General features: G+C 42.6%; 1 protein-coding gene and 1 long non-coding RNA gene across 5 annotated transcripts in view; one reads left to right on the top strand and one right to left on the bottom strand.

Annotated features, from left to right (window-relative positions):
• Positions 1-1,390: 1,390 nt before the first annotated feature.
• The window catches only part of HIPK2 (homeodomain interacting protein kinase 2), a 180,862-nt gene continuing 155,261 nt past the window's right edge, over positions 1,391-26,991 (top strand). For 2 of the 4 annotated variants that reach the window (XM_081023951.1, XM_081023948.1), the window contains exon 1: positions 2,101-2,224. In XM_081023951.1, coding sequence (XP_080880077.1) covers positions 2,122-2,224 — 103 coding nt within the window. In that variant the 5' untranslated portion in view covers positions 2,101-2,121. Of the gene's footprint in view, positions 1,704-2,099; positions 2,225-26,991 lie in introns of those variants that run through there. The other 2 variants (XM_081023949.1, XM_081023950.1) reach the window with 2 other exon arrangements.
• LOC308486882 lies at positions 1,636-16,538 on the bottom strand. The gene is made up of 3 exons (XR_013991358.1): positions 16,486-16,538; positions 5,159-5,314; positions 1,636-1,773 (listed from the first exon to the last, which is right to left on the bottom strand). It is a non-coding gene; the product is annotated as an uncharacterized lncRNA (long non-coding RNA).

The following is a 26,991-nucleotide window of genomic DNA, read 5'->3' as shown; positions in this document are numbered from 1 at the left end:
GATAGAGTGATTTTATGCTTGTAAGATCACCCAACAAAGCCCTGCCTGAGGTCAATCTGGGGCCAGTTTGTGTGAAAAAAGTAGTTGCACTGTACTTGGGAGACCTCTATAATATCAAAGTTCTTCAGAGAGCAAGAGGAACAGAAGGCCTTTTGCCAACAGCCCCAGGAGAATGTCCTGAAGACAACTTACAAGAAGAGAGTTGGCAGTGCCAGGGCAGAAACGGAGCGAAAAGGATGGATCACTTAAAACGAACACAGGAGGGGGCTCCCTGCCTGTCATTCTCAATACATAAACACTCTTTTGATGCGGCTCCTTTCAAAGGGGGAAGGAAAAAGAGCCACGGAAGCAACAGTGTATGTTTATCTCAAAAATGCATCCCATAAAGATATTGTTTACAGCAAACCACATTTTTGAAATAGCAAAGAAACAACAACCTAACTCGTTTTGTCAGTAAAAGAAGGCTGTAAAATGCAAAAAGACACTTATTTGAAAACGAAAGAAGCATGGGCGAACACAATCACCCTGTGTTGCAAAACAACAACACAGCAACCCACTGTATTGTCTCCACGCCTTGTAAACCGCCCTGAAACACAAGAGGCGGCCAGGCGCCATATAAATATTTCAAATGAATAAATAAATGCTGCTGCTGCTGCTGCCAGATCCACAACCCATGAGAACCACGTTGAAATTCTACGGTGTGCCTGGCGCTTTGCAAAATGCGCACAAGGGGGTCTCTGCCCCGGGCAGCTTGCCTTCCGACTGGAAAACGCCACACCTGCCTTTGCATCTCTGCCAGGCATCCTGAACTTAAGGCGAGGCAAAAGCCCGCTTCTCCAACTTGCACTGTATTCTCTTTTCCTCTCTCTCCCTCCCGCTCCCCCCTCGCCACTCCTCCTCCTCCTGATTGAAATGTGTTGTTAAACAAGATCCCACATAATCTCAGCAGAGGGTGTGTTTTTTCCCCTTCTTCCCCCCCCCCATGCCTCTCTCTCTCTCTCTCTCTCTCCCTCCTTCTGGGAAACTGCGATCCGTGCCATCGGCACTTGATTATTGTGCAAACTCCCTGTGCTGTTGCTCGCTCGCCTCTCCTCCCCCTTCCCTCCCTCCCTCCCTCTCTGTCTCCGGCTCTCTCAGTCTCCCTCTCCCTCTCCTCTCTAATGCAACTTTTGCAGAAACCCCCCCTTCCCCACACACGCCCCACCACCGGCAGGCGGACAGACATGTTGAGCTGAGAGCTTAGGGGGATCCCTCGAGTCCCCCCTCCCCACCCCCCTGAAAAAAAATCCCCAAGTCCAGGGGGGGGAAAACCTCCAGCCGCCCCCTCCCCCTCCCCCCTTGACCTGTTCACTGTGCATCGAGCCCCCCATTTCTCCCTTCCCTTCCCCTTCCAACCCCCCCCCCCACACCCCCCACCTAACCCCACATCTTCTCTTTTCGGCTTGCTGCCGGTGCGGCGTTTCTGTTTTCCTGGTTGTTTTTTTTATGGGGGGGCTCGGTGGGTCTTCCGCCCCCCTCGACGGATTGGAAGCGGCAGATATGCAGGAGGCTGCTGGCCGCTTCGGCTGCTCGGAGAGACATAGGCTCAAGATGGCAGATTTCTATTGAGTTTAAAGGGGGGTGGGGGCTGAAATCCTGCCTCATTTATCTTTCGTTGCCATGAATAACAGACATCCTTGCACCGATGGCCCCGATGTACGAAGGTAAGGGCAGACTTCTGGGCTCTTTTTATTCCTCTTCCTGCTTAGACATCTCTCTCTCCGACCCAGGCTCCTAGGTGGGGGGTGGGGGTTGTTGAAAGAAAAAAGAAAAAGGGGAAATCAAGCTAAAAGAAGGGGGAAGAGGGGGAAAAAAAGATGACCACCGATTTGGCACCAATAATTATTATATAGGAGTGCAATTGCCTGGAAAGGAGAGATGTCACATAGCTCCCCTTTGTGTGGTGCGCGTGAAGTATATACTGTATATATCTATCTATCTGTATGTACGCATATTACTATTAAGACCGAATTGCCTGGGGTTTTTAAAGCGCTGCTTGCTGTCCCTTCTCCCCGCCCCCTTTTGCGATGGTCTCTTCGGTATTTCTCTTCCTCCGATGGCCGAGGGGACTGCAAATGCAAAATGCCCCCTTTCCCCAGCCGGTCGTGCTTTGCAAAAAAAGTCTTATTTCAGTGCCGGCTTGGAACAATGCAACTGACAAGGCTTTGCCGTGGAGTCGCCGGTGGTGTGTAGAATTTATATATATACATATAGTATAATATATATTATAATGCGTGCCCACCCTCAAACAGAAAGGTACTTTGATTTCCGAACTCTTCATCTTGAAGTCTTTTTAGATATATAAAAATATAATAATACCCTAAAGGTGCCGCGGTGTGTATGGGTTTCTGTGTGTGCTTTTCTGCTGTTGTGCAAGGCTTTGCCAGGGACGCACCGTGCTTGCATAGTTTTTGCAAAAGCAGAACGAAACGGGAAAAGGATCCAGACAGGTATATTATCGAAATTACGTATCGGTGGATTTGCCCGTGTGTCGAGAGAGGCTTTTTTTAAAACAACAACAACAGCAACCTATTTTCTTCCCCAAAGACGGCTGGGTAGTTCTTTCAGTTTCAAGCTAAAACAAGCCGGGGTGAATGGGTGGGACTGAGGTTACGGAGAAGTGCATGAAGTTGGCTTGCCAGGCGCTTTCATTGGAATCGAAACAGAGGAAGGGGTTTTTTCCTGTTTGGGTTTTTATTTTGCCCCCCCCCCCAAAAGTGTAATAAATAAATCAGTCCGGCTTAATCTGAACCACCTTGCGCTTTTATAATTCAGCCCTTTCCCTTCGCCTTGGGGGTTGGCATTGATTAAAAAGCGTGACATAAATGGGGGGCCAAAAGGGATCCAGTTTCCTTATATTAATATCACTATTATCTATATTCAACAATGGCCTCGCCCGATCCTGTTCATTAGCAAAGAGCTGGGTTTCGCTGCAAAACCCCGGCGAGTCTCCCCCGTCTCTCTCTGTTTAGTGCGTGAAGCAGTACTTTTTATTTATATTATTATTCGTACGCGGAAAGAGGGCGATAAAACTTACGGGAAACCAGCGTAAGTTGGGAGAGCCGGCTTTCCTCCGCACCCCTAACAGCCGGTTTCCTCGATGTTGCAAAGTTGCCGATCTTGAAGGCTTGATGGCATCCGAGGTGGCAAAAAAAATAAAAGGGTGGGAGTCTGGAATAGTGCGACGTCTCCGTGCGTTTTGGGTTGCTGCTAATGAATTAATGTATTTATTGTTGCGTTCGCGGGATATATATATTTATATTTATGCGCACATGGATAGATTTCTGCGGAAAGCAAAAAAACTGTATGATTGTACACACACACACCCAAATTCCAGATGGCGAACCTTTCAGGTCAAAAGGTAACCACTGGGGGGAAAGAAAAAGAAAGCAGAGAAAAATTAATAATAAAGTATTCAGCTCGTTTGTCTCCATAAAAGGGGAGGCTGGGGGGGGGAGCTGCTGTTGCTGGAAAAGTCAGCCAGTCGAGAGTGGCATTTATATGATTAAAAACTGTATGGGGGGCGCGGGGGGGGGGCATAGTCTGCAGCAACTAGAACAGCCTGGCGTGTTAAAAAAAGAGAGAGAAAGGTTTCTCTTTAAATACCTCCCTAAAGCGCCCTCTGCTGGACCATCGGGTGGCAGCGGTCTACTCTAGGAAAGAAAGTTGCACGTGAATGGAAAAGACTGCAAGGCTGTTTTGAATGGGCAGGGATGGGAGCCGGTTATTTTAGATCGGCGTTTTTAAAATTACTGCGTATTTCGCGTTCACTCCTCCCTTTCTCCCAACAGCTCAGAGTGACACACTTTAATCTCCCTCTCCCCATTTCCTCCCATTTTGCAAAGTAAGGTTAGGCTGAGAGAGAGAGAGAGAGAGACCGAAAGTGGCCCAAGGTCACTCAGTGAGCTTCATGGCTGAGAGAGGATTTGAACCCAGGTCTCCCCTGTCCTAGTCTGACTCTCTTAACTTTTATGCCACACTGGCTTTTGGATACCCTTGGTGGTGGCTCTTGGTTTGAATTACAGCGCCTTCCCCATTCTGTCAGCTTCATAGCCATCATTTTGAGAAAGCTATAGAGAAGGACATGATTTGGCTGAATTTGGGAGAGGGGCTTTGTGTGTGTGTGTGTGTGTGTGTGTGTGTGTGAAAGAGAGAGAGAGAGAACCTTCTGGCTCTCCCTACCCTTCTCACACCAAGAATTCCAGCATTATGCACTGGATGTGGCACGGCCGGCCCTACCATTGAACAGCATGAGGCAGCTGCCTTATAAAGCAGATGCTGGTGAGCTGCATGTGGTGGCAAAATGTTGAGGTGTTAGGGACCCCCCCCTTCCCTGGGGCCCCTAAGCTATATTACAGTATCGTAAGGTATCATGAAGGTATCTCCTCATCACCCATGTGAAAGCAAGAGTCAGTGCCCAGTCCAGGTGGCTTCTGTAGGTGGAACTGAGGAGGACTTCATGTTATCCCTCTCCTTAGGTTGCAAAATGTCTTGGGTGGGCCCTGACTTTGACCCCAATCCGGAGAAAGTTGAGCCCAGATCACATGTGCCGTGACAGTGGGTTCTTGCATATGTGAATTGGGCATCACCACAGACAGAAGATTCCTTAACTCCTCCTCCGACATCACAGTCACTTGACACCTCCTGCCGCCGCTCATTCAGGTCTGGTTCCTCGACGCACGCAGATCACTTGCATTTCCTACCCTGGACAAGTGCATAGGTGATGCCGGGAAAAAGTGCTTGTGTTTTAGATGATGCAAGGAGATACAGAAGCAGTCTCTCCCATGGTCCATTCTGACATGCAAGCCATCATTTGATGATGTACATGCATGTGTGAATTGGGCCCAACAAGTGCAGAGAGAAAAACCCGCATGCCCATGTATATATGAACCAGCCCTTGGTCACTCTTGAGTTATGATGAAATCGAAGGGAAGGCAAGTTAATTAAGATTAGCCAAGCTTGTTTCATTGATTTCAATGAGTTTCATTCATGAGACATTGGAAGCCTTAGAACTCTAGCAGACAGCAGGTTCCCCAGGGCCTTGGGCAGAGGTCTTCCCATCACCCACTAACTAATCCCATGGAAGCTGTCACTTTGCATACCCAAATCATGTGCTTACCACTGAGCCAAGGCCCCTGCACATATTTGTCACAGGATGTGGGCCCTTTTATCCAAGTACTGCTCTGCCATTTCCTTGCTGCTCTATTCTGGAACTGCTTGCGTTCCCTCCACAATGCTGATGGTGTGCTTGTGCTAGGACTGCTAAAAAGAGAGACTGACAATTGATGCTGGATCAGTTCACTTCTTCTACAGAAAGCATACAGAAACAAGTCCGCTGGGATGAATCAGCCAGGGCCATGTCCTCAGCAAAAGTGGGCTGCAATTTAAATTTAGGAGCGGAAAATCTCCAGAAATTAGGCATGTAAATTAAGGCTGCTTTCTGCACCATGAACAAGAATTTAACCTTCAGTGTGATTCTTAAATGCTGCTCAGGAATATGCCTCTCATCTGAATATTCTTTTCAGGAAATCACATGACTAATGGGAACTACTAGACCCAGGCTTGCTCTTTGGTTTTTAGTCTTAATTTGTGAATATTCCACATGTTAACTTAACGTAGCAGCAAACGTGGGTGTGCTACCACATATACACCTACAGCTAACCACATTCTTGATGATTTCCCTCTTTTAATACATTTGTTTCCAAAAACTACATTTGGCACATTCACACATTACATTTTCTTGGTATATGCCTTTCAGTTTATACTAAAAAATGTCATGTGTGAAGAGGCCTTTGGGAATCACAGTGTAAACCTGAGACAGGCAACCTGTGGCCCTCCGGATGTTGTTGAAATACAGTTCCCATCGTCCTTGACTAATGCTGCTGCGGGCTGAGGCTGAGACTGCTTGGAGTCAACAAAATCTAGAGGTTCCCTATGCCTGGCATAGACACTTATTGCCTTTACAGCTTGAAGTAGTAGGTCTTCATCTGAACTGCTCCAAATCATACTGATCATTGAGAACAAAACCAAACCTTCTGTTTGGGGCCACAATATAAACAGTCTTAACATTAGGAAAAGGGCTTGGAAGAGAAGCCCTACAGGTAGATTGTACCCAACAATTAGTACAGTGGTACCTCGGGTTAAGTACCTAATTCGTTCCAGAGGTCCGTTCTTAACCTGAAACTGTTCTTAACCTGAAGCACCCCTTTAGCTAATGGGACCTCCTGCTGCCGCCGGGCCGCCGGAGCACGATTTCTGTTCTTATCCTGAAGCAAAGTTCTTAACCCGAGGTAATATATCTGGGTTAGCGGAGTATGTAACCTGAAGCGTATGTAACCTGAAGCGTATATAACCTGAGGTACCACTGTATAAGAAGTACAAAACCCTCAGCACTGCAGTGCTTAGTTTCCCTGAGCATAGGAGCACATAGCTTTGGATAGTTATGAAGCATTCCAATATTTTTAACAGTGATCACCTGCTGGTAAATGAACCATTTCTTCTCACTTTGCAGATTAGCTAAAAATGCATGTACTATGTGCTTTGGCCATTCTTACAGCAGCATTGTAAGGTAGGCTGGAATTATAATCCGTATGTTTGAGATGTGAGGACTGAGACTGACAGATTGTGACCTAAGGGTGTCCAATGTGTTCATGGTTGAACTGAGCTTCGAACGGGGCATTTTCAGCTCACTCCTGTTAACCACTGTGCTTGAGGCTCTGCCAAACAACCCTGTTTGCTTAAGCCTGATCAGATACTTCCATAGTCTACCAGTGAAGAAACATGCTTACTTGAAAAGGCAGGACTCTTAGGATGACATATGCCAGTTTCCCAGGTTGATGTGATAACGTGTTCATGTTCCCATTGTTCTCTACACTGAGAACGAAGCAGTAGAAATATTTCCCAGATTCTACCTGTACACATACGGAGGCAGAACATAGATGGCTAGTTGCCACTGATAGCTTTATCTAGCATGAATTTGTCTAAACCTCTTTTAAAGCCATGGAAGTTGTTGGCCATTACTACCTCTTGGGGGAGCATCTTTGTCCAGAGTGCTAAAATCAAGACAAAATATTAAGGATCTTAATCCGCCTTGCATTAAAGAGGTTGGTCAACTGGACTTCGATCGCAGTGAAGGATTTATTTCCACCATCTCCTCCTCCTCCCTGTATTGCAGATCATCACATCCTTTGGAGCTGGAGCAGGAAGAGCTGTATTTTCTCATTACAGACAATGTTCTAATTACAGTGAGACTCATTGCTTCTCAGCTTACTTTCAATAACAAAAGTTTTTCAGTTCTAGCTCCTCCAAGAATCAGATGCTGCTTGGTTACTGATGTGCTGGGTCAATACTATTCTCAGCTTCTGTACATAGCAGAACTCCTAGAAGGCTGGTATCGTCACTGCAGGATGCCAATGCTGTTAATTGGACATGTTAATGACTCTGCTATTGATAAAAGGTGGATGAAATCTGGGAGAAGCCACCTTTTCCCAGCAATCTTCCGTTTACACACGAAAGGGGCTGAGTCGCTGTTATTTTATGGGCCCATTATGCCAATCTTTTTTCTTTTTTTAAAAACAAAGTAATAATAATAAACAAATAAAAATAAAAAGATGTCCCCTGCCCCTGAGACCATTACATTATAGCTACCCAACCTCCCAAAATTTCAATATCTCTTGCGATGGTTTAACTCCTTTCCGTTTTAACAGTACAAATTATAAAAATACCTTCCATATCTCCTCAAAATCATTTTTCCTGAATAGTCCCCATCTTACCTTATTAGCACATGTTAAATTATCATTAATGGCTATATCCCACACCTCTTTATACCATTCTTCCATTTTATATTCACCTTGCCCCTTCTACTTCTTAGCTCTTAATAAATTTGTGAGCAAGTCCTTCATAGCCTCAGAACCTTCCACCCCATCGTAAATCAATAATAATGCTACCCCTGGACTTTTGGTCAGCTTTAACCCAGTGATTTCTGTTATCTCCTTAAACACCCTTTGCCAAAAAATTGTACATATTTACACCCCCACCACATGTGAACATAAGCACCTGTTTCCTGGCCTCCCCTCCAACATTACACTGAATATTCCTTGTTTATTTGATTTAATCTTACTGGTGTTAAAGACCATCTCCATACTAACTTATAGTAATTCTCTTTTATCCTTATAGACAACATTTTCAAAGTGTGTTTCTCCCATATTTCCCCCCAGCTTTGTTTATTTGCCCTGTTGTCTTCTTTTCCCACACCTCTTTTCATTGATCTTGTTGATCCTCCATTTCTACTGTTTTATAAATTTCACTGGTTTCCCCTTTTATAACTATCTTTTCTTCTTTATCTCCCCTTTTAATAATCTTCTTTTTTCAAATTTTGTATATTCTTTGCAGTTCTTGTTTCCCCTTAACCACTTCTTTGTCCATTGTTCCAGTTGTATAAAGTTAAATCAAGTTATTTTACTTCCTGTTGGAGGTTTTCTAATTTGTTCTTTGCTTCTCATTTTCTCCACCCATTCATTTATTTTATGTATTTTCTTCTCTTTTGCTTCTTTTTAAATTTCCTTTTTTAAATTTACTGGGAAGTCTTCTATCATCACCACCGGAGTTAGTGGGGAATTTACTGCTATCAATTTTCCTTTATATTTCACCCATATCTCAGTGATGTTTCTTAATAAGGGATTTTCAATATTCTGCCACCATTGCCTATTTGGTTTGATAAAAAAACATATTCACTAACTTCTCCTTCATTTCCTGTGTATCACTCTCTAACCATTCTAACTCTTCTTCTGTTATCCTGTCTATATCTTAACTGATTTGCTATATAATATAACTTTATGTTGGGGAGACCCAGTCCACCAGTTTTCTGGGGTTTATACCATCTTCTTTTATTAATTCTATATTTCTTATTCCCATTACAAATCATACCTTGCCAACCCTGTATCTTATGTTTATCTTAATTGGTAACATTCTAAATAAGAAAATTATTCTAGACAAAATTTTCATTTTAATTATCGCTACAGTGGTACCTTGGGTTACATACGCTTCAGGTTACATACGCTTCAGGTTACAGACTCTGCTAACCCAGAAATAGTACCTCAGGTTAAGAACTTTGCTTCAGGATGAGAACAGAAATCGTGTTCTGGCGGCGCGGCAGCAGCGGGAGGCCCCATTAGCTAAAGTGGTGCTTCAGGTTAAGAACAGTTTCAGGTTGAAGAACGGACCTCCAGAACGAATTAAGTACTTAACCCGAGGTACCACTGTATTCTTCCAAACCACGAAAGCTTAATTTTCTTATACCCCTTCAGCTTTTCCTTAATTTCCCTCTTTAATTTGTTAAGGTTCTCTTGTTCTAAATTTTCTAAACTGACTGTGCGAGAAAGGCCTTGAAATCCCAGATAATTGCTTCCCATCATCTCTGTCCTTTGGCTATGCTGGCTGGTGCTGATGGGAACATCTGGAGAGCAAGCAGGTTAGGGAATGCAGACTTGACTCTGCAGCTCTCCAGGGTCTCGGACAGAGCTCTTGCACAGCACCTAAACAGAGGAAACTAGTACAATATACTGAGTCACACAGTTGGTCCCTCCAGCTCAGTACTGTCCCATCTTCAGGAGCTGGTAGCAACTTCTCAGAGTCAGTGTTTGCCCAACCCAACCCTTGCTGGAGATTCCTGTGGTTGAACTTGCGTCTTTATCATGCAAAGGAAGTAGTCTACCGCTAAAGTCTCCTGTGCAAAGCGAGAAAACTGCTCTGTTTTAGGTGGCGAGCCAGTCTTGATAAAAGCTTAGCTTTGCAGCCTTCTGGGTGAGATGCAGTCACTTTGGTGCAATTGAACACAATTTCATTTTTCTCCAGTTTTGGACAGGAATTGGATATAGTTGGCTATACATTTGAACTGTGGAAATATGAATGAATGAGGGAAATGAGGCTGTTTTAAGAGAGGAAGATCTATACTGCAGCTTTTGGAAACAAAGGAGGATTCCTAAGTTTGCTCCATAATTGAACTTTGTACATTTCAGCTGCTAAGGAAGACTTGCCGCCAAAATGTCTTCAGCTGATGTGTGGCCTGATTTTATAATCGAATAATTCGGTATTATTAGATTATACAGTTATAATTTTATAGTTTAGGGTTTTTTTCTTTGTTTATGGAAATTGTATGTTGCAGTTGTTACTGCGTTTGCAATAATGAAAGCTTAAATCAATTGTTATTGTAATGGGATTTGTTATTGATCCCCGCGCTGAATTTCTTTGCGTACACACCTTGCAGTAGCCAACAGTTGCAGAAGGAAAATCAGGCTGGCTAAAGCTCAGAAAAAGTTCAGGTTTGCAAGAGAGGTTAAAATTAATTAAAAAAAAAGTTTCTTCAGCTATGTCCGAAGTAAGAGGAAGAACAAGCAAGTGGTAAGTCCTCTGTGTGGGAAAAACAGAGAAATACTATTGGGTGACAGAGGAAAAGCGAAACTACTCAACACCTACTTTGCCTCTGTCTTCACCGAAAAGGAAAGCGATGCCCAACCTGGTGATAACAGAATAAATGATAACAGAATAAATAAATAAATAAAAAATCCTCATCAGCTTCAACAATGTGTGGGAATAATAATGCTGCCTTTCATTAAAGAGCTGCTGTAAAAGCTGTAAACTGTGTCCAACCACGGTGTATGGTTCATAGGTAATGGTAAAGGGACCCCTGACCATTAGGTCCAGTTGTGGCCGACTCTGGGGTTGCGGCACTCATCTCGCTTTATTGGCCGAGGGAGCCGGCGTACAGCTTCTCATGTGGCCAGCATGACTAAGCCGCTTCTGGTGAACCAGAGCAGCGCACGGAAACGCCGTTTACCTTCCCGCCGGAGCGGTGCCTATTTATCTACTTTCACTTTGACATGCTTTCGAACTGCTAGGTTGGCAGGAGTGTATGGTTCATAGGGCCATTGAATTCAGTGGACCTGGTTAATCAGGTCTCTTCAGTGGTTATATTCAGAATAGGAGCAACATTGCATATGTATGTGAAGCCCTTTGCACATTTGAAATATGCTCTGTATATTTGTCTGTTTGTTAAATTTCTCATCTGCCTGCCTACCAAATGGTGTTCTGGTTGCCTGGAGCCCATATAAAGCAGCCATGAGCCTGATGTTTAGGTAAACAGGAGCTCTCTTTACAGAGCAGGATGTTGTTACAGGGCTGCATGGTGGATATGCAATGGATTCAGATAATCGGGCATTTCTGATAAATGCTCTTTTTTCCACAAGAAGATAAATGGAAGGGTATAAAACAGATGCAGCAAAAAATAAACCAGAAAGCCAAACTGAAGCTAATGGTGCATGCTTTGGATTTTTAGCTGCCTTATTTTTAATCAAGAGCTGAAAATATATTGGCATGATGCAGCAAGTGTGGGGCAAAATCCAATAGGCTTATACTAGATGATCACAATGGCCCTTTCAAAATCAATAGGCCAGTTTTCAGTAAAACCATTTTGATTTACATCAAGTAGGACAAAGTGACCCTTTGCACATAACCTGAGAAGGGAGGGCCTCTTGCAATATGCTTCACTTACTAGTTCTATACCTTGCGTTCATATATAGAGGAAGTTTCCATTAGTATAGGAAAATGTTGCTACAAGGAACAGGAAGAGGGACTTGTTTTATGGAAGTGAGGAATTTTGCTCTCAAGAACAGGAAGGAAGCACTCTAGTTTTGCACATTTCAATATAGGTTTGCTTGCTTTGTTTTTCTGTATTTACATAGGCCCCCTGTGGCCATAATAACTTACAACGATTTGTTCTCTTCTGGGGTCTTCTGACACACACACACACACACACACACACACACACAACTGGGAAGGAGGGTAAGGGCCTGTTTCAGCAATCTAAATGATGGTTTCACTGAACCAGGGTTAGGGCAACAAACCAGGATTAGTACTAACCCTGGGTAAGTGGAATATATGCATCAACCTAATAGCTTCCAAAATGTATTTTAAGTCAAGATTGCTTGTCAATCACAATGCATTATGCTTCCCTGTTTTCTTTCTCACACACCCATATTGGGATGAGAAACACTTTCATTGCTACAGTATGCAGGTGTGTTCAGCAGAAGTTGCAGCTTTTTCACTTATTTTGGGATTCTGGCACATAAAACTTGTTCCACTAACATTACTGTGAGTCTGGAGGTATTCCAGACAGGTAAACTCTTTTGAATCCAGACGGAAGTTTGGTGAAGAAAATCTATGAATACAACTTTATAGCCACCTAAGAGCAAAGAGTTGTGTTCTGCTTAAGTCTCATTCATTGTATAAAGAGGTTTCAGAAGGACTTGAGTTGCATTACAAGTTTCTGGTTGTCTTTTGTCTTGGGGTGAGTTTCAGCTGTTCTTTGGTAATCCATTCAACCAACCACAGCTTGGATTCAGCAGCCTTCCGGGCCCTGTGGGTGTGTCAGGGGATGTCTGTGTGCTTTAATCTTTGTATTAGAGACAGATTATTATATTACGTTTTAGTTTTGGCATCTCTCTCTCTCTCTCTCCTTTGCTTACTGCTTCTCCTTGACAACTTTTATTGCGATTTGTAGCATATTTTTAGCAACAGTAGTCTGTAGGCTTTTGTATGTGGGCGGCTTGTGGAATTAATACCTGTAATTTCTGTAAATTGTGCAAAGTGCCTGACATTGGCGAGATGAGAGATAGGAATGCCCCACTTCCAATACATGGTTTGACTACTGAGTATTGTAGAGTTGTGTGAGGCACAGTCTCTGAACCTGCCAAGGCCCAAGTTGGAAGTATGGGCTCCCTAGTCAAATATTTACATAAGGTCAAAATGAAGGTCACTTTCAGGAAAGATAGCCAGTGTGTAAGAAGCCAGACTTAGATCTGGAAAGTAGATTCAAGTTCCTACCTTTGGCTGTACACTAATATGAGGTCCTAGTTAAATCACTGTCTGCATTCAGATGTATTTTGGACATAATAAACCAAGACAAAAAAGAACCTTTTAGGCACGCACACAACCTCTTTACACAAACCAGCAAGCAAACCAATAAGTCTTCCACTTATTATAGTTTCCCATATTTTTCTGAACTGGGAAACTATGGTTAATGGCTTTGAAACAAACCAGGATATGAAGCCAACTTAAAACCATGGCTTAAAATCCTGGCTTCATCTGAAGCCATAGTTACCTGGTTTGGACAAAATGGGTAACTATAGTTTATGAAAGGCTCCTCAGTTTATTCACTTGCACAGGCATACAAACAGGGAAACAAAGGGACTCCGTGTGTGGCCAACAGGCTATTAAGCCAAGATAGGATCATCCAAATGTGGACTCTTATCAGTTGAATATGTGCACTTAACAAAGTTAAGCAAGGTCAGCATTAATAGAGGCTAGAAAAGATGAAGACCAGACCCAGCAAACAGGAACATCATAGTAAGAGACCAGGTTTACAGCTAGCCATGTATTGTACAGATGCAACCTTATTCCTGCTTCTGCCTTTATTCCTGCCTTACCTAGACATGGGGTGTGGGACAGAGAGCCAGCTGGATACTAGAATGTGCAATAGCAAAGAGAGTTAACTGATTTTTAACTAGATTTGCAGTGTCATAGTTTAAATAAGCACTGTACCAAAAACTCGGGTGATGGTGCTGCTGCTGCTGTTGCATTGACCTTCTGGCTTGCCACATTCATAAACTTCAGATAGAGAAAACATGAGGAAATGTTTCTGTTGTCTGCCGGGAAGTCCTTGCATTGCAAAACATGATAGACGACAGTAGGAAGCCACTTTCGGCTCCAAAGGAAGGGCTGTAGCTCAGGGGTGCTGCTTTGCACGCACAACGCCCCAAGTCCAATCCCCAGAATGTGCAGATAGGGCTGTGAGAGATCTCCATCCATAGAGACACTACTGAGCTAGATGGACCAATGGTCTAATTCAGTATAAGTCAGTTTCCCGTGTTCCTAGAAATAGAATAATAGAAGAAGAGTTTGGATTTGATATCCCGCTTTATCACTACCCGAAGGAGTCTCAAAGTGGCTAACAATCTCCTTTTCCCTTCCTCCCCCACAACACTCTGTGAGGTGAGTGGGGCTGAGAGACTTCAAAGAAGTGTGACTAGCCCAAGGTCACCCAGCAGCTGCATGTGGAGGAGCGGAGACGCGAACCCGGTTCACCAGATTACGAGTCTATCGCTCTTAACCACTCCACTACACTGGCTCTCAGTTCACTCAACTCTAACACCAAAACATGTAATGTAGTTGCTACCCAGACAACAGGTGAATCCCTTCTAGGTATTACTCATGAAATTTACATACAGAAGATTCTCATTTAAAAGATTTAGAACTATAATTAGGAGCCTGATGCTGTAATTTAGTGAGAGGAAAGAACACATGGAAAGGTTAAGAAACTGAACACATTTAAAGAACAGTTAATGAGGAAAGGAGACGGAATGGAGAGACGAAGCTCTTTCTGACTCTGCACTGTAAAACTCAACAAAGCTGTCCATACTTACCTGAGCTCCACCGAACACAGTGTGACTTATTCTGAGTAAACAGGCAGGCAGTCACTCTGCGTGACAGTAAAGGCCTTAGTACAATACACATTTATTTGGGAATAATCCCCATTTAACTCACAGGGAATTACTTTTGAGTAAACAAGCATAGGGCAGGCTTCAGCATATAGGGAAGATGTTTCCTTGAACTGAATCTGTACTATGAAACCTTTGTCCTATGAATTGCTCCATACGTTATGTCTCCATATTAAGACATGCCAACTGGGAATCAATTCTTATTAGCCCTATGGGAGAGAACTCTGAAAAGAGTAATTGGCTGTGGAAATTTCCCGCAGCCAGTTTTCTGAAGTTTATGGTTCCTACTTTGAGTGTCAGCCTGTCTAGTCTGTCTTTCTCCATAGTGACATAAGTATCTGACGCAAAGGCATGTATTTCTTTCTATTTTAAAAGAAGTTTGCATCCAGTTTCACCCTGTCTCTTCTCACACAACAACTTGCAACTCCTCTCAACCACTGGTTAAAATAAAATCGGGTAGAAGCACCGATAATTAAATTGTGGTATTTGGAAATCTGGTATGGGAAGCTCTCCTAGCAGGTGAAAAGGCAGCTAAAGGATAGATTTTTTAGAATAGTGGTATCTATTTATAATATACTTACCATAAGTGCACCTCTATGCATGCCTCCTCAGAAGTAAGCCCCATTTAGTTAAATGGGGATGGTTTGTGTGTAAGATTGCAGTCAGCTTAAACACACATTAAAGAATATAACAACCTCTTCCCACCCTCCTGAAAAATATAGAAAATATAGAAAAATATATTTTACTAAAGGCTAAGATGAGCACAAGGAGGAATATTTGTGTGGTGCTTCAATTGCTTTGCACTAGAGCGGCTTCTTTTTTTGCTATATATGCTTTGTTTATGTGCTGTGTTTTATTGCTGGTTATGAATTTTTGGTTGCAATTGTAACCCACTTTGGGACCATCTTGTATGATGGATAGAAATATTTTAAATAAAACAAAAAATTGAATTCCTATCGTGGATTTCATTGCATCCATACAAACTTCCATGCTGGCAAGACTAGTTTGAGACTGAGGGCTTATCCAGACTTCCCTTTTTTCCCGCTCTTTCCAGGCACAGCCCGCAATATAAAGCTCTGTGTCTGAATTCCCATACTTTATTTTTTGCTTTTCCCGCGAAAACCTGCTCTTTAAATCTCAATCAGAGCAAACGTCAATCAGTGGGAAACCCAAAATTTTATTTGCTTCAATTCAGCTTTAAAGAGTGTATTTTTGCAGAGGCAAAGCTCAGGGCAAAATAATAATAACAACCGCACTCAGACATGGAGCCTTAAAATGTAGACCCCTTCCTGGAAAGAGTGAGGTGAAAGGTAAGTGTGGTAAGTCCTATATGGATTTTTACCTATAGGTAAGTCCTATATGGATTTTTCTCCCATTACATGAGGTCCGAAAGCACACCTGTCAGCAGAGGCGTGAATCACATAGGGATGGAAGGAAGGAAGAAAAGTTTTCATGATTCTGAATCCGCTCCAGTAGTGTTACTTTGCTGCAGAAGCTCTCAAACCTCTCATTGGCAGAAACAGATACTGTACCGGGTCTGAATTATCCATATGTGCTTTGTCTCTCCTAAGTCCTGGTGGGTGAAAAAGAGTTCCCATACAAATGTGACGCAGTACTTAGTCATGGAACAGAAAGGTGCACAAAGCATTTGTGCACACGGGAGTAATAAGGCTAAGGAAATAACTGGTTTCTGGGAAATTGCAAGGCACTTCTGACCGAGGCGAATGTTTGAAACACAATTAAAGTTCATGGCACAAAAGTGCTTTTCTGTACAGAGTTCTACTCTTGGTTATGCAAAGCCTTTGCTTTGTTTCCCTCTTAACACTTGGGGTTTCTGAAAGTACTATGCTCTGACAGCTGTTTGTAGGTATAGTCCCCCACCTCCCCAATTTACCTTTCCTATCTGTTCAAGGCATCCATAATCCTCGCTGCCTGACATCACAGTTGTTTCCGTAGCAACAGATTATGATACTGGAACAAAGGATAATGTCAAATGGGAGGAGGGAATAGGTTACAGTATTTGTGTGTGACAGTGCATGATAATAACCCTGTATCCTAATTTATTCCTGGGACGGTCAGACAGATTCCCTTTCTATTTCACTTTTCTGGTAGAAAAGAAGAAGCAACAAGACCATACGTTTACTGTTGATATCTTCTCTTGCCATATGTAATTTAACTCAATTGCAACTCCCAAGTTATTATGTACTACTTCTCTGGATAGTTAGTAATTCTATGAACCTTAAATTAAGTCTCAGGACTTTGTTATTCACGAAATAACCTAGGAGCTGCACTAACATTTACTTAATTTATTGCCAGAACTACAACTGGACAAACTGCTGTCTGAGGTATAAACTTGCCTGGCAGTTGTTTGACTTTGGGGTTGTTTCACATGGTCTTTTTTTTTTTTTTTTTACCTACACGGAAAACATTTCAGATTTACACTTGAAAATATAAAGTGTGGATTCAGTGAACATAAGGACAGGAAGATGGGGAGCTGTGATTGGCTGCAGCTCCTTATAGAACATATGGTACACAAAATCTGGATTTACCTTTGCAAAACGTGCAAAATGGCCCATAAAGTCATTGCTAGCAGGTACAGCATTTCCATGCGCTGCTCTGGTTCTCCAGAAGTAGCTTAGCCATGCTGGCCACATGACCCGGAAGCTATACGCCGGGTCATGTATAGCGAGATGAGCGCCACAACCCCAGAGTCAGTCATGATTGGACCTAATGGTCAGGGGTCCCTTTACCTTTAGCAGGTACAGCAGCGATACGATGCTGTTTCCTTTAGGAATAGTTCAGGGAATGAGTCACAGTGCCTTCTGATAGGGGTCAGTACTAAAAAACAAATTAGGAAGCCCTTTATCAGGTCAGCTGAGCCCCTGATGATATTAATCTGATTGGGCTAGTAAAATAATAGACAATTACCTTACGGTTAGTGCACTTCCGTGCTCTGCTCTGGTTTTGCCAGAAGCGGCTTAGTCATGCTGGTCACATGACCCAGAAAAACTGTCTGCAGACAAACGTTGGCTCCCTCGGCCAGTAAAGCGAGATGAGCGCCGCAACCCCAGAGTCATTCGCGACTGGACTTACCTATCAGAGGTCCTTTATCTTTTTAACCTTACTTAAGCATTGGGATGGAAGGATAGCAAAGAAAAACTGCAGTAGATTAATTTCTCTTGTTGGCAGTACAAACATTGTGGAATAGAAATGATCTTACTGAACAGGGAGGGTGAGAACATGCACATAGAACTTGCTCTGTGTGTCAGTCACAGTTGGAAGAAAGGCAGGTAAGGGCTGTAGCTTAGTGGTTGAGGATGTGTTTTGCATGAAAAACGGGCTCTAGTTTCAACCCTTGCCATCTACAGGTATGGCTGGGAAAGACCTTTGTCTGAAATACTGGAGTGTCATGACACGAGTCCAGCAGTGACTTGAGTTGGGGTCTGTAGCGTTGCCAGCTAAGGAACCAAACCAGGTTCCTGATTCTGAGCCTAATGCTGGTGAAAAGGAGACCATTGAGCCCAAGGCTGGCAGTACCACCTGGCCCAGATATCACAGCACAAGGGTCTATAGGACTCGACCCAGAACCTTCATGCTACCCTAATGCTAGCTGGTTGCCATAAATTGTTTCTATGGAACACTTAACTTTCTTTGCATTGTGCCCATTGAGTTTTTCCAAGTGCAGGTGTGAACTGGCCTAGTGTTGAGTGACTCCTTAGAAGTCCTAAGCAGTTAGGGATTTCTCAATGTATAGAAGCAAAGGAGGAGCAAGAAGTAATTGTCTGTTTTAGCCAGTCAACATTTGGAAGCAGTTTTGAACAGGTTTACTTACTACCTTGCTTTTAGAGACATTGGTGGTAATGCGAGTTTTCCCTCCCATTTGCGTAGTGATGGAGGGGAGGGAACAATTATAGTAGAGACCGTCGTGGAGATGAAAGTTTAAGCTTCTCCTTAGCCTTTTGTCACAGCATTTATATTGGTGGGTTCCTCCGCCACAGCCTTTTCCATTTTTATAAAGTGCGCCTTAAATGTAAAATATGTTTAGTGTCATGTTTAGTTTGGCAAAAGAGGGAGGGAGTTGACTATGAATAAATGGAGGTACAGTGGTACCTCGGGTTACAGACTCCGCTAACCCAGAAGTAGTACCTCGGGTTAAGAACTATACCTCAGGATGAGAACAGAAATTGCACGAAGAAACCAGAGGCCTTTCTCCTGGGCATGGTCGGCCAATTGGTGTCAAAGAAGGATAGAACTTTCTTTATGTATGCAACAACAGCAGCAAGGATACTCATTGTAAAATATTGGAAGACACAAGATTTACCCAGCCGGGAAGAATGGCAGATGAAGTTGATGGGCTATATGGAATTGGCGGAAATGACTGGCAGAATCCGAGATCAGGGAGAAGAGTTGGTGGAAGAAGACTGGAAAAAATTTAAAGATTATTTACAGAAATACTGTAAAATCAATGAATGTTAGAAAAATGTTGGAATGAAGTTACATGGCTTTAGTAGAAATGCTATAAGGAATTAAGTATAAATAGATTAATAGAGTATTAAAGGAAAAAATAAGGTTAGAATGAGTTAAGATAATTATAGGATAGAAAACAGAGGAAGATGGAAAGGAATTGCTGAAATAATTAACAGAAGTGGAAAACAAAAAGGGAGGTGTGAGGAGGTCGTGGAAATAAGTGAATGAAAGATGGGACAATGAAATTGTTTGATTTATTTTATTTTTGTTTTGTTTTGTTAGTTTAATGTATTGTATCGTATTGTGTTTTTTTTAGTGTTTAATTTTTTTGGAAAAGTAATAAATATTATTTAAAAAAAAAAGAGAGAACAGAAATTGCACGGTTAACAGTCTCAGGTTAAGAACGGACCTCCAGAACGAATTAAGTTCTTAACCAGAGGTACCACTGTATGCAGTGCAAGGGCCTGTGAAAGTCATGTCTGTGGAATGGTTTTTTCACTGAAGTGTGTTTCTCCCCAGCTCTGTAGTCTTTCAGACACCAGGTAAAAACTCACCTTTTTGCCAGGCTTTTAGTGGCTGATGGCTTAAGTCGTTTTATGGGGTTGTTAATTATTCTATTTATGATATATATATATATATATATATATATATATATATATATATATATTATGTATTGCCCTTTTTTTGGTAAGCCACCCTGTCACCTTTTTTGGTGAATGGTTTATAGAAATGTCTTAAAATACATAAATGGATTTGTAAAGACAATATCTCTCAACAGAACATTTTACTCACAATAATAATAAAATAAATGGTCTTGTCTTATAATATTGCTGCTGTTTTCCTAAGAGACAATTAGCCTTTGAATAGGGTTGCCATACCTTGAAGAGCAAAAAAGAGGACAGCCTGAGCCACTGCCAGCCTGAGCTGGGGAAAGAGGCTTGGGCTGGCAGCAGCCCTAGTGTGCAGAGCAGCCTGAGGCTGAGAAACCGGGACATTTCCTTTAAAATGTAAAAATCCACCCAGATGGACATGTCTGGGATATCCCGGACGTATGGCAACCCTACCTTTGAATGAAGGCAACTGGCCAGAGCAAAACCCAATTCATAGCCAGTGACAGACATCTGATCCTGATTTCTGTTTGCAAACCTAAAACTGCAGATGTTGTAGATTTGTTGGGGCTGATCTGGTGCTGATTTTTTGTTCTTTTTTTATTTTTTAAAATGATATTTATTAAAGTTTCAGAAACAAAAGATTACATAGATAAAAAGAAAGAAACAAGAGAAAAAATAAAAAAGAGAAAAAATACAAAATACAGGAAAAAAAATAAAAAACACTTAAAAACAAATCAATCTTTCCGTACCTTACGTTTCATTTCCTTGCTTCCCTGACCTCCTCTCACCTCCCTTTTTTGTATTCCAGTTCAATTGGTTAATTCAGCAATTCCTTTCCCTCTTTGTTTTTATCTTACTCCTTTAACTTAATATATTATAACTTTGGATTCTCACCTGTTAACAATCCATTTTTACATACACCTTTATAACATTGCTGCTAAAACCACTTAACTTCATTCTGACATCATTCTAACATTCATTAATTTTGCAATATTTCTGTAAATAGTCTTTAAATTTCTTCCAATCTTCTTCCACCGACTCTTCTCCCTGGTCTCGGATTCTGCCAGTCATTTCCGCCAGTTCCATATAGTCCATCACCTTCATCTGCCATTCTTCCAGGGTGGGTAGATCTTGTGTCTTCCAATACTTTGGACAGCCCAGCAGTCCAATAAGTATTCTTGCTGCTGTTGTGGCATACATAAAAAAAGTTCTATCCTTCTTTGGCACCAATTGGCCGACTATGCCCAGGAGAAAGGCCTCTGGTTTCTTCAAGAAGGTATATTTAAATACCTTTTTCATTTCATTATAGATCATCTCCCAGAAAGCCTTAATCCTTGGGCACGTCCACCAAAGGTGAAAGAACGTACCTTCAGTTTCTTTACATTTCCAACATTTATTATCGGGCAAGTGATAGATTTTTGCAAGTTTGACTGGTGTCATGTACCACCTGTATATCATTTTCATAATATTCTCTCTTAAGGCATTACATGCCGTAAACTTCATACCTGTGGTCCATAACTGTTCCCAGTCAGCCATCATTATGTTATGTCCAACATCTTGTGCCCATTTAATCATAGCAGATTTCACCGTTTCATCCTGAGTATTCCATTTCAACAGCAAGTTATACATCTTTGACAAAATCTTAGTTTTGGGTTCTAACAGTTCTGTTTCTAATTTTGATTTTTCCACCTGGAAGCCAATTTTCTTGTCCAGATTTTTTGTTCTTTTTAACAACATTGAAAGCTGAATATTCTGAGATCACAATATGAAGCCATCTTATACCAAATCCGGCTATTGGTCCATCTAGCTCCATATTGTCCATATATGTGTGTTGTATTGATCAGTTTGTTTCCCCCCAAGAAACCTCAGCAAGTGTCTCCCAAAATTTAGTTTCTGCACTGGCTGTTTTAATTTACTTATTTAGAATTAGATTATTTAAGTGCAGAAGATTTATACCCTGCGTTTGGATTTAACAATCCTGAAACCAGCTTCCAGTTTCTTGCAAACTGTGTGTGTGTGTGTGTGCACACATCCTTGTGGGAACAAGACTGGAATGAGTTGCTCTGCCAGTCAGTGACTCTGGCTCCACCTACTGCAGCGGTTCTCAACCTGTGGGTCCCCAGATGTTGTTGGACTACAACTCCCATCATCCCTGAGCTCTGGCCTTGCTAGCTAGGGGTGATGGGAGTTGTAGTTCAACAACATCTGGGGACCCACAGGTTGAGAAAGGCTGACCTACTGCCTGCCAGTCCCATTGGGGACCCGCCATTACTGCACACAAACATGCCCCAAGCCCATACAGCCCAGCAGCCACTGGCTGATGGATGGGGGCAAAGTGTGCTTCCCTTTAGCTACGCAGTCCTGGGACAACTGGCAGTTGGCAGGGAGGGAGAAACTGCTCCATCTCTGGCCGATGGATGGAGCAGGTTGGTTTCCCTTTTGCTGTGATGTTCTTCCTGGGAGGCAGTGGGATGCAACCTCCACAGTGCAACCGAAGCATGAATCAAGTTATTTCCACGTTCTCCGCTTGTCTGACAAAATGTGGATATTCTTTAATTCTTCATGTTGACGGGCCTTCAGTTGCATAAAGGAATTGATTAACAAAGCTGTAGGATGCGAGAGGGAACGAAGGAAGGAGAGGGAGAATGGATACAAATGTAAGCGTTTCCTCCTCTGGCTTTGCGAGGAGGTAAAAGACAAATGAAGTGCCTGGAGTTAATCATAAAAAAAAAAAAGCCTCAGTAGCTTGCCATTTGTTTTCATATCATCTCGTTAATGCCTGACAATGCTAATAGTCAAATTCCTAGGATACCTATGTCATCTCTGCACATACCAAGTAAATTACTTCTTAGCAGGGCTGTAGCAGTACATGGCACTGATGGGAACATTTGTTATAAATGACTGAGTGATGAGCAAAAGATCTCAAATTACTTCTCACTGGGCTGCTCGCACATGGACGCGTTGAGCACTAGTGTTGGGTGTGAAAACGGCCCCCTCCATTTTGCAGAGCCATTTGTCTGACGAATGTGTGTGGGGCATTTTCAGAGATTTTGCTGGAAAGGACGGGGTGAAGGTGGGGAGATAAATGCATTTAGCCCTGCGTTTTTCAGGAGACTGGCTTACCGTGATCGATACTGCACATGGAAGCAGAGGGTTACAATCCTGTTGGTGCTGGGAGGCAGGGAGGAGCTTTGCCATTGCTCTAGGTGGCTGGAGAAGTTCAGAATTGTAGAATTTGCAGAGTTTGAAGGGACTGCGAGGGGCATCTTCTCCCAACCCCCTGCTGTGCAGGTCTCCTTTGCCCAGTGTGGGGCTCAAAGCCATGACCCTGAGATGAAGAGTCACTGAACCACTTAAGCCGCAGCAATACAGCAACATTGAGAGTAGCCCACGTGATGGCACAGTGTCATTCTCAATGGACCAGTCTCAATAAGGGCCACCTGCCAGCAGACTACAGGGTAAGGAAGGAGGTGCTGCCAGGGTGAGAATTCCAGGTGTCAGCATGTAGGGAACAGTGGCCTTCCCTTTTAATATTACCAAGCTGCTGCTATAGGGCAGGTTGTGTTTGTGAATGTGCCATCCAAGCCAGTTTTCAAGAATGTTCTGAGTTAATTACAGGCTACTCTTGGCATTTATAGTAGACTGACAGGGCCTTTAGAGTAGAGTTTTCTCTCTCTCTCTCTCTCTCTCTCTCTCTCTGTGTGTGTGTGTGTATGTGTGGAGCGCAATATATTAAAGTCTACATCTGTTTAGTTTCCTTAGCATCCAGTTTCTTATTTCCCCCATGCCATTTTGACAACTCAACGTGATGCAGCTCAACGAAAAAGTGGTAAAGAACACCAACACACACACACACACACACACATATATATATGTATATATATATATATATATATATATATATAACACTACAATGAAACAGAAAAGAATGGAAAATAGAAACACTGAGAGAGTTACTCACAAAGCAAAGGATTGTGTTCAAGGGGGGTGGGAATCTCAGCTCTCTCAGCTGGTTACGAATCTTCCATAAGAGCTGGTCACAAAAGGAGTTTTAACATCCTATCCCTGTTCCCAGGGAACTCTGGGAAGAGTACAGAGTAGGGGGTCTCCTAACAACTCTCAGCACCCTTAACAAACTACAGTTCCCAGGATTCTTTAGAAGGGGGGGAATCCATTGATGCTTAAAATGGTCATCATCTTGCAGATATATCTCTACTGTGCTGTTGCTTGTCTTTTTCCATTTCATCTTCTATCGTTCTTCTCCTTTGATCCACAGTCTAAAAGACACAACAAGAAAAGGAAAAAAAAGAAAGGGGGAGAGCAAACAAACTCCAGCACAATTTCTTAATGTTACAGTCCTTTTAACAACCAGCTAGGATGGATCAATTCTTCTAGGTGATGGATGAGGGAGAAGGAAAGTCAAGGCAGCTGGTCTCTCAACAGAATTTGTCCTGTTATGGCAACAAATTTATCAAAGTATTATAATTTTGTGGGTGAGCTGCCCTTTGCTGTGTTGTTCAGTGTAAGCAAATTATGTCAAAAATGAAGTTAGGTTTTTCCTATTATTCACGTTTTCTCTCTCAGTCCTCAAGACTTGAAAAGACTTGAAAGACTTGAAAATACATGTGTGAGAGGGTAGATGGTTGGTGGTGCATTTTGTTTTTAATTCCATTCCATTATTTATTTAAAATATCCATTGCATTCCTTTCCATTTAAAAAAGATGTCCAAGGTGACTGGCAACTTTTTCACAACCAACAAAATCTAAATATACCCGTAGTAGCACTCATAAAAACATGGGAAAGATAAGAATGCAGATAAGAGATGGGTCACAGCAGATGAAAAGTCAAAGGTTTAGATGCAGTGAATCTGTTACCTGTAGGCTCATCATAGAATTTAGACAGGTATGCTACCTACTATGTAATTACAGAAGCTGCTAATTCTCCTAGCTTCTGTTGAAGTATTTGTGTTAAATCACCAAGACTATGAGAGATGGGGATTGGGTCAGATCACTCTTAAACTTTGCCCAGGACATGTATAACTGTGTTTCACATCAAGCTTTACTTAAATTCACCTTCAAACTGTCTTTATTTCCTAGCATGGCTCATTCCCAATGTTCTTGCATTTATTAACTTCACTTGGCTCCAGCAAGTGGCACAAAGCACTAAGATTTTGCAACCCTAATAGTTTGAATGGAGGTATATTGAATTGCCACACCCCTGCCCTCCACAGCTTTCCTTGGCCTTCTCTTCCAATGTTCCCACTTTTATTCCCAGAGCTTTGTAATACTAAATATATTGGTTTATACTACATTTAACCAAGCTGAGCTCTTTCTGTGGTGATTTGTGACACCGTTTGCTCAAGAAGCAAAGTAGATATATTGGCAAAACATGTGATTTTAACCACTACAACTCGGGTGCATCTTTTGATTTGCTGCAATCATTAAGGGGTCAGTGTTAACTTTGAACAGATCTTTGAACATCCCTGGATAATTTTCCTCTGATGTATTTGATGTTTTTAACCTTCCACTTAATTTGTTCACTTGCTGTATTTCATCTTTGTTATACAACTCCATGTTAATTCCTAAAAGCTCTGATTTAGTTTGATTGAGCTTATGCCCTGACACACTTCCAAATTCTCCTAGTATGTCCATTAATCTTATCAGAGATGAACTAAGGTTTCCTTAAAAAGAAATTCGCATCATCTGCATGTGATGTGACCTTGTAATCATTCTTTGAACACCAAGTACGCTCTCTTTGGCTCTTATAGATTCTGACACACATATGCAGGCAATCATCCATTGTAGGTGGGCAGACGTTCTGAATTTTAACATAGAACACCTGATTCAGGCCCTGCCCACCCATGAGGGAAGGTGAGGCAATGGCTTCAGGCAGCAGGACCCACAGAGGCAGCAGATCCAGCCTCCAAGGAATGCATTGCCTGCTGTTGCTGCCATGGCTGCAGTGGCAGATGCCCCATGTTCCTTGGAGGCTGGATCCGCTGCCTCTTTGGCAGCTCTCTCCATGCTGCTTCTGCAGTGGCCTCTTGGTGAATAGGAGGTGCTGCTGGTCTCCTCCCACACTTGTTCCCGATCTAGATCTTTATTCCCCGCTCATTCCTGATGTAGATCTTCACTCATCCCTTCTTCCCCGGCCAGGGATTCACCTCAGGTGGCAAAATGTCTTTGGCCGGCCCTGACCTGACTTTTGATAGACAAGCAATTCTCTGCTCATCTGCCCACATAATTTACTGCCAGAGAGAACCCCTTTGGAGGTTCTCGGTTACCCCTATTCTCCGTGGAACCATGCAATTGATTTGGCTCGTGAAATTTAGAAAGGGGTCGTTTAAATCAAAGCTCTGCTAAGTTTGCCCTCCAAACTTTGCCCTCCAGATGTTTTGGGATTACAGTTCCCATCATCCCTAACCACTGGTCCTGTTAGCTAGGGATGATGGGAGTTGTAGTCCCAAAACATCTGGAGGGCCGAGTTGAGGATGCCTACACTAAGGCATGCTTTTGCTTGGCAGAGACATGGGGATCCGCTGGCCTGTCGTCCTTATTAGGCCCAGCAGGTGTCATTGTGGCCTTTAAGGATGTTTCCTCAAACCATGCCCACCTGTTTTACTTCAGATTTTGCATATTATGTTGGCCTATAAAGATGCAGCTGTGGAAGAAAAGTCGGGAGCATAAACAGGCAGGCAGGGCTTGCTGTCGTGAACCCCTTTGAAGTTCATAGAATCATGGAACCATAGAATTGTAGAGTTGGAAGGAACATTGAGGGTCATCCAGTCCAACCCCCTGCAATGCAGGAAAATCTCAGCTAAAGTGGTCTGTTTGTGTGCTGTCACCTGATATCATAGTTTTACCAGGTCATTGGTGGGTAGGTGAACCACTCACCTGTAAAAATGGCCTGTGGAGGGATGGGTTGGTTCTACTTCTGGCCGCCAGGCTGAAAAACGCCCCCCACCCATGGCTTAGCATAATGTTTGTAACAGGTCAATGTGTATCTATAGGATGAAGCAATGTGAATTACTGAAATGAAGCCTTGCTTGTACATCTTGCTAAGAGGTTTTAGTTTGTGGACACCTTTTGAGCGCAGAGTACCCCACGGCAAAGGGCAGGATCCATCCAGTTCCTTTCCACTTATGGATCTAAAAAACCGAGGCTTTAATTCAGACCTCAAAGGGTGATTCAGTTCCACGTTGCCAACAAAGGCAAATGACCTCATGGCATGAATAAGCGAGGAAAGATTAGCTGGGCAGAGAAGTAAGCTGCTACTGTATGCAAATGGCCACAGAATAATTTACCAAAGGACAGATTAGGAGG

This window comes from Podarcis pityusensis, assembly GCF_964106645.2.
Source record: "Podarcis pityusensis genome assembly, chromosome: 10".
NCBI lineage: Eukaryota > Metazoa > Chordata > Lepidosauria > Squamata > Lacertidae > Podarcis > Podarcis pityusensis.
Note: the sequence above shows the minus strand (reverse complement) of the source record. Positions and strands in the feature narration are given on the sequence as shown.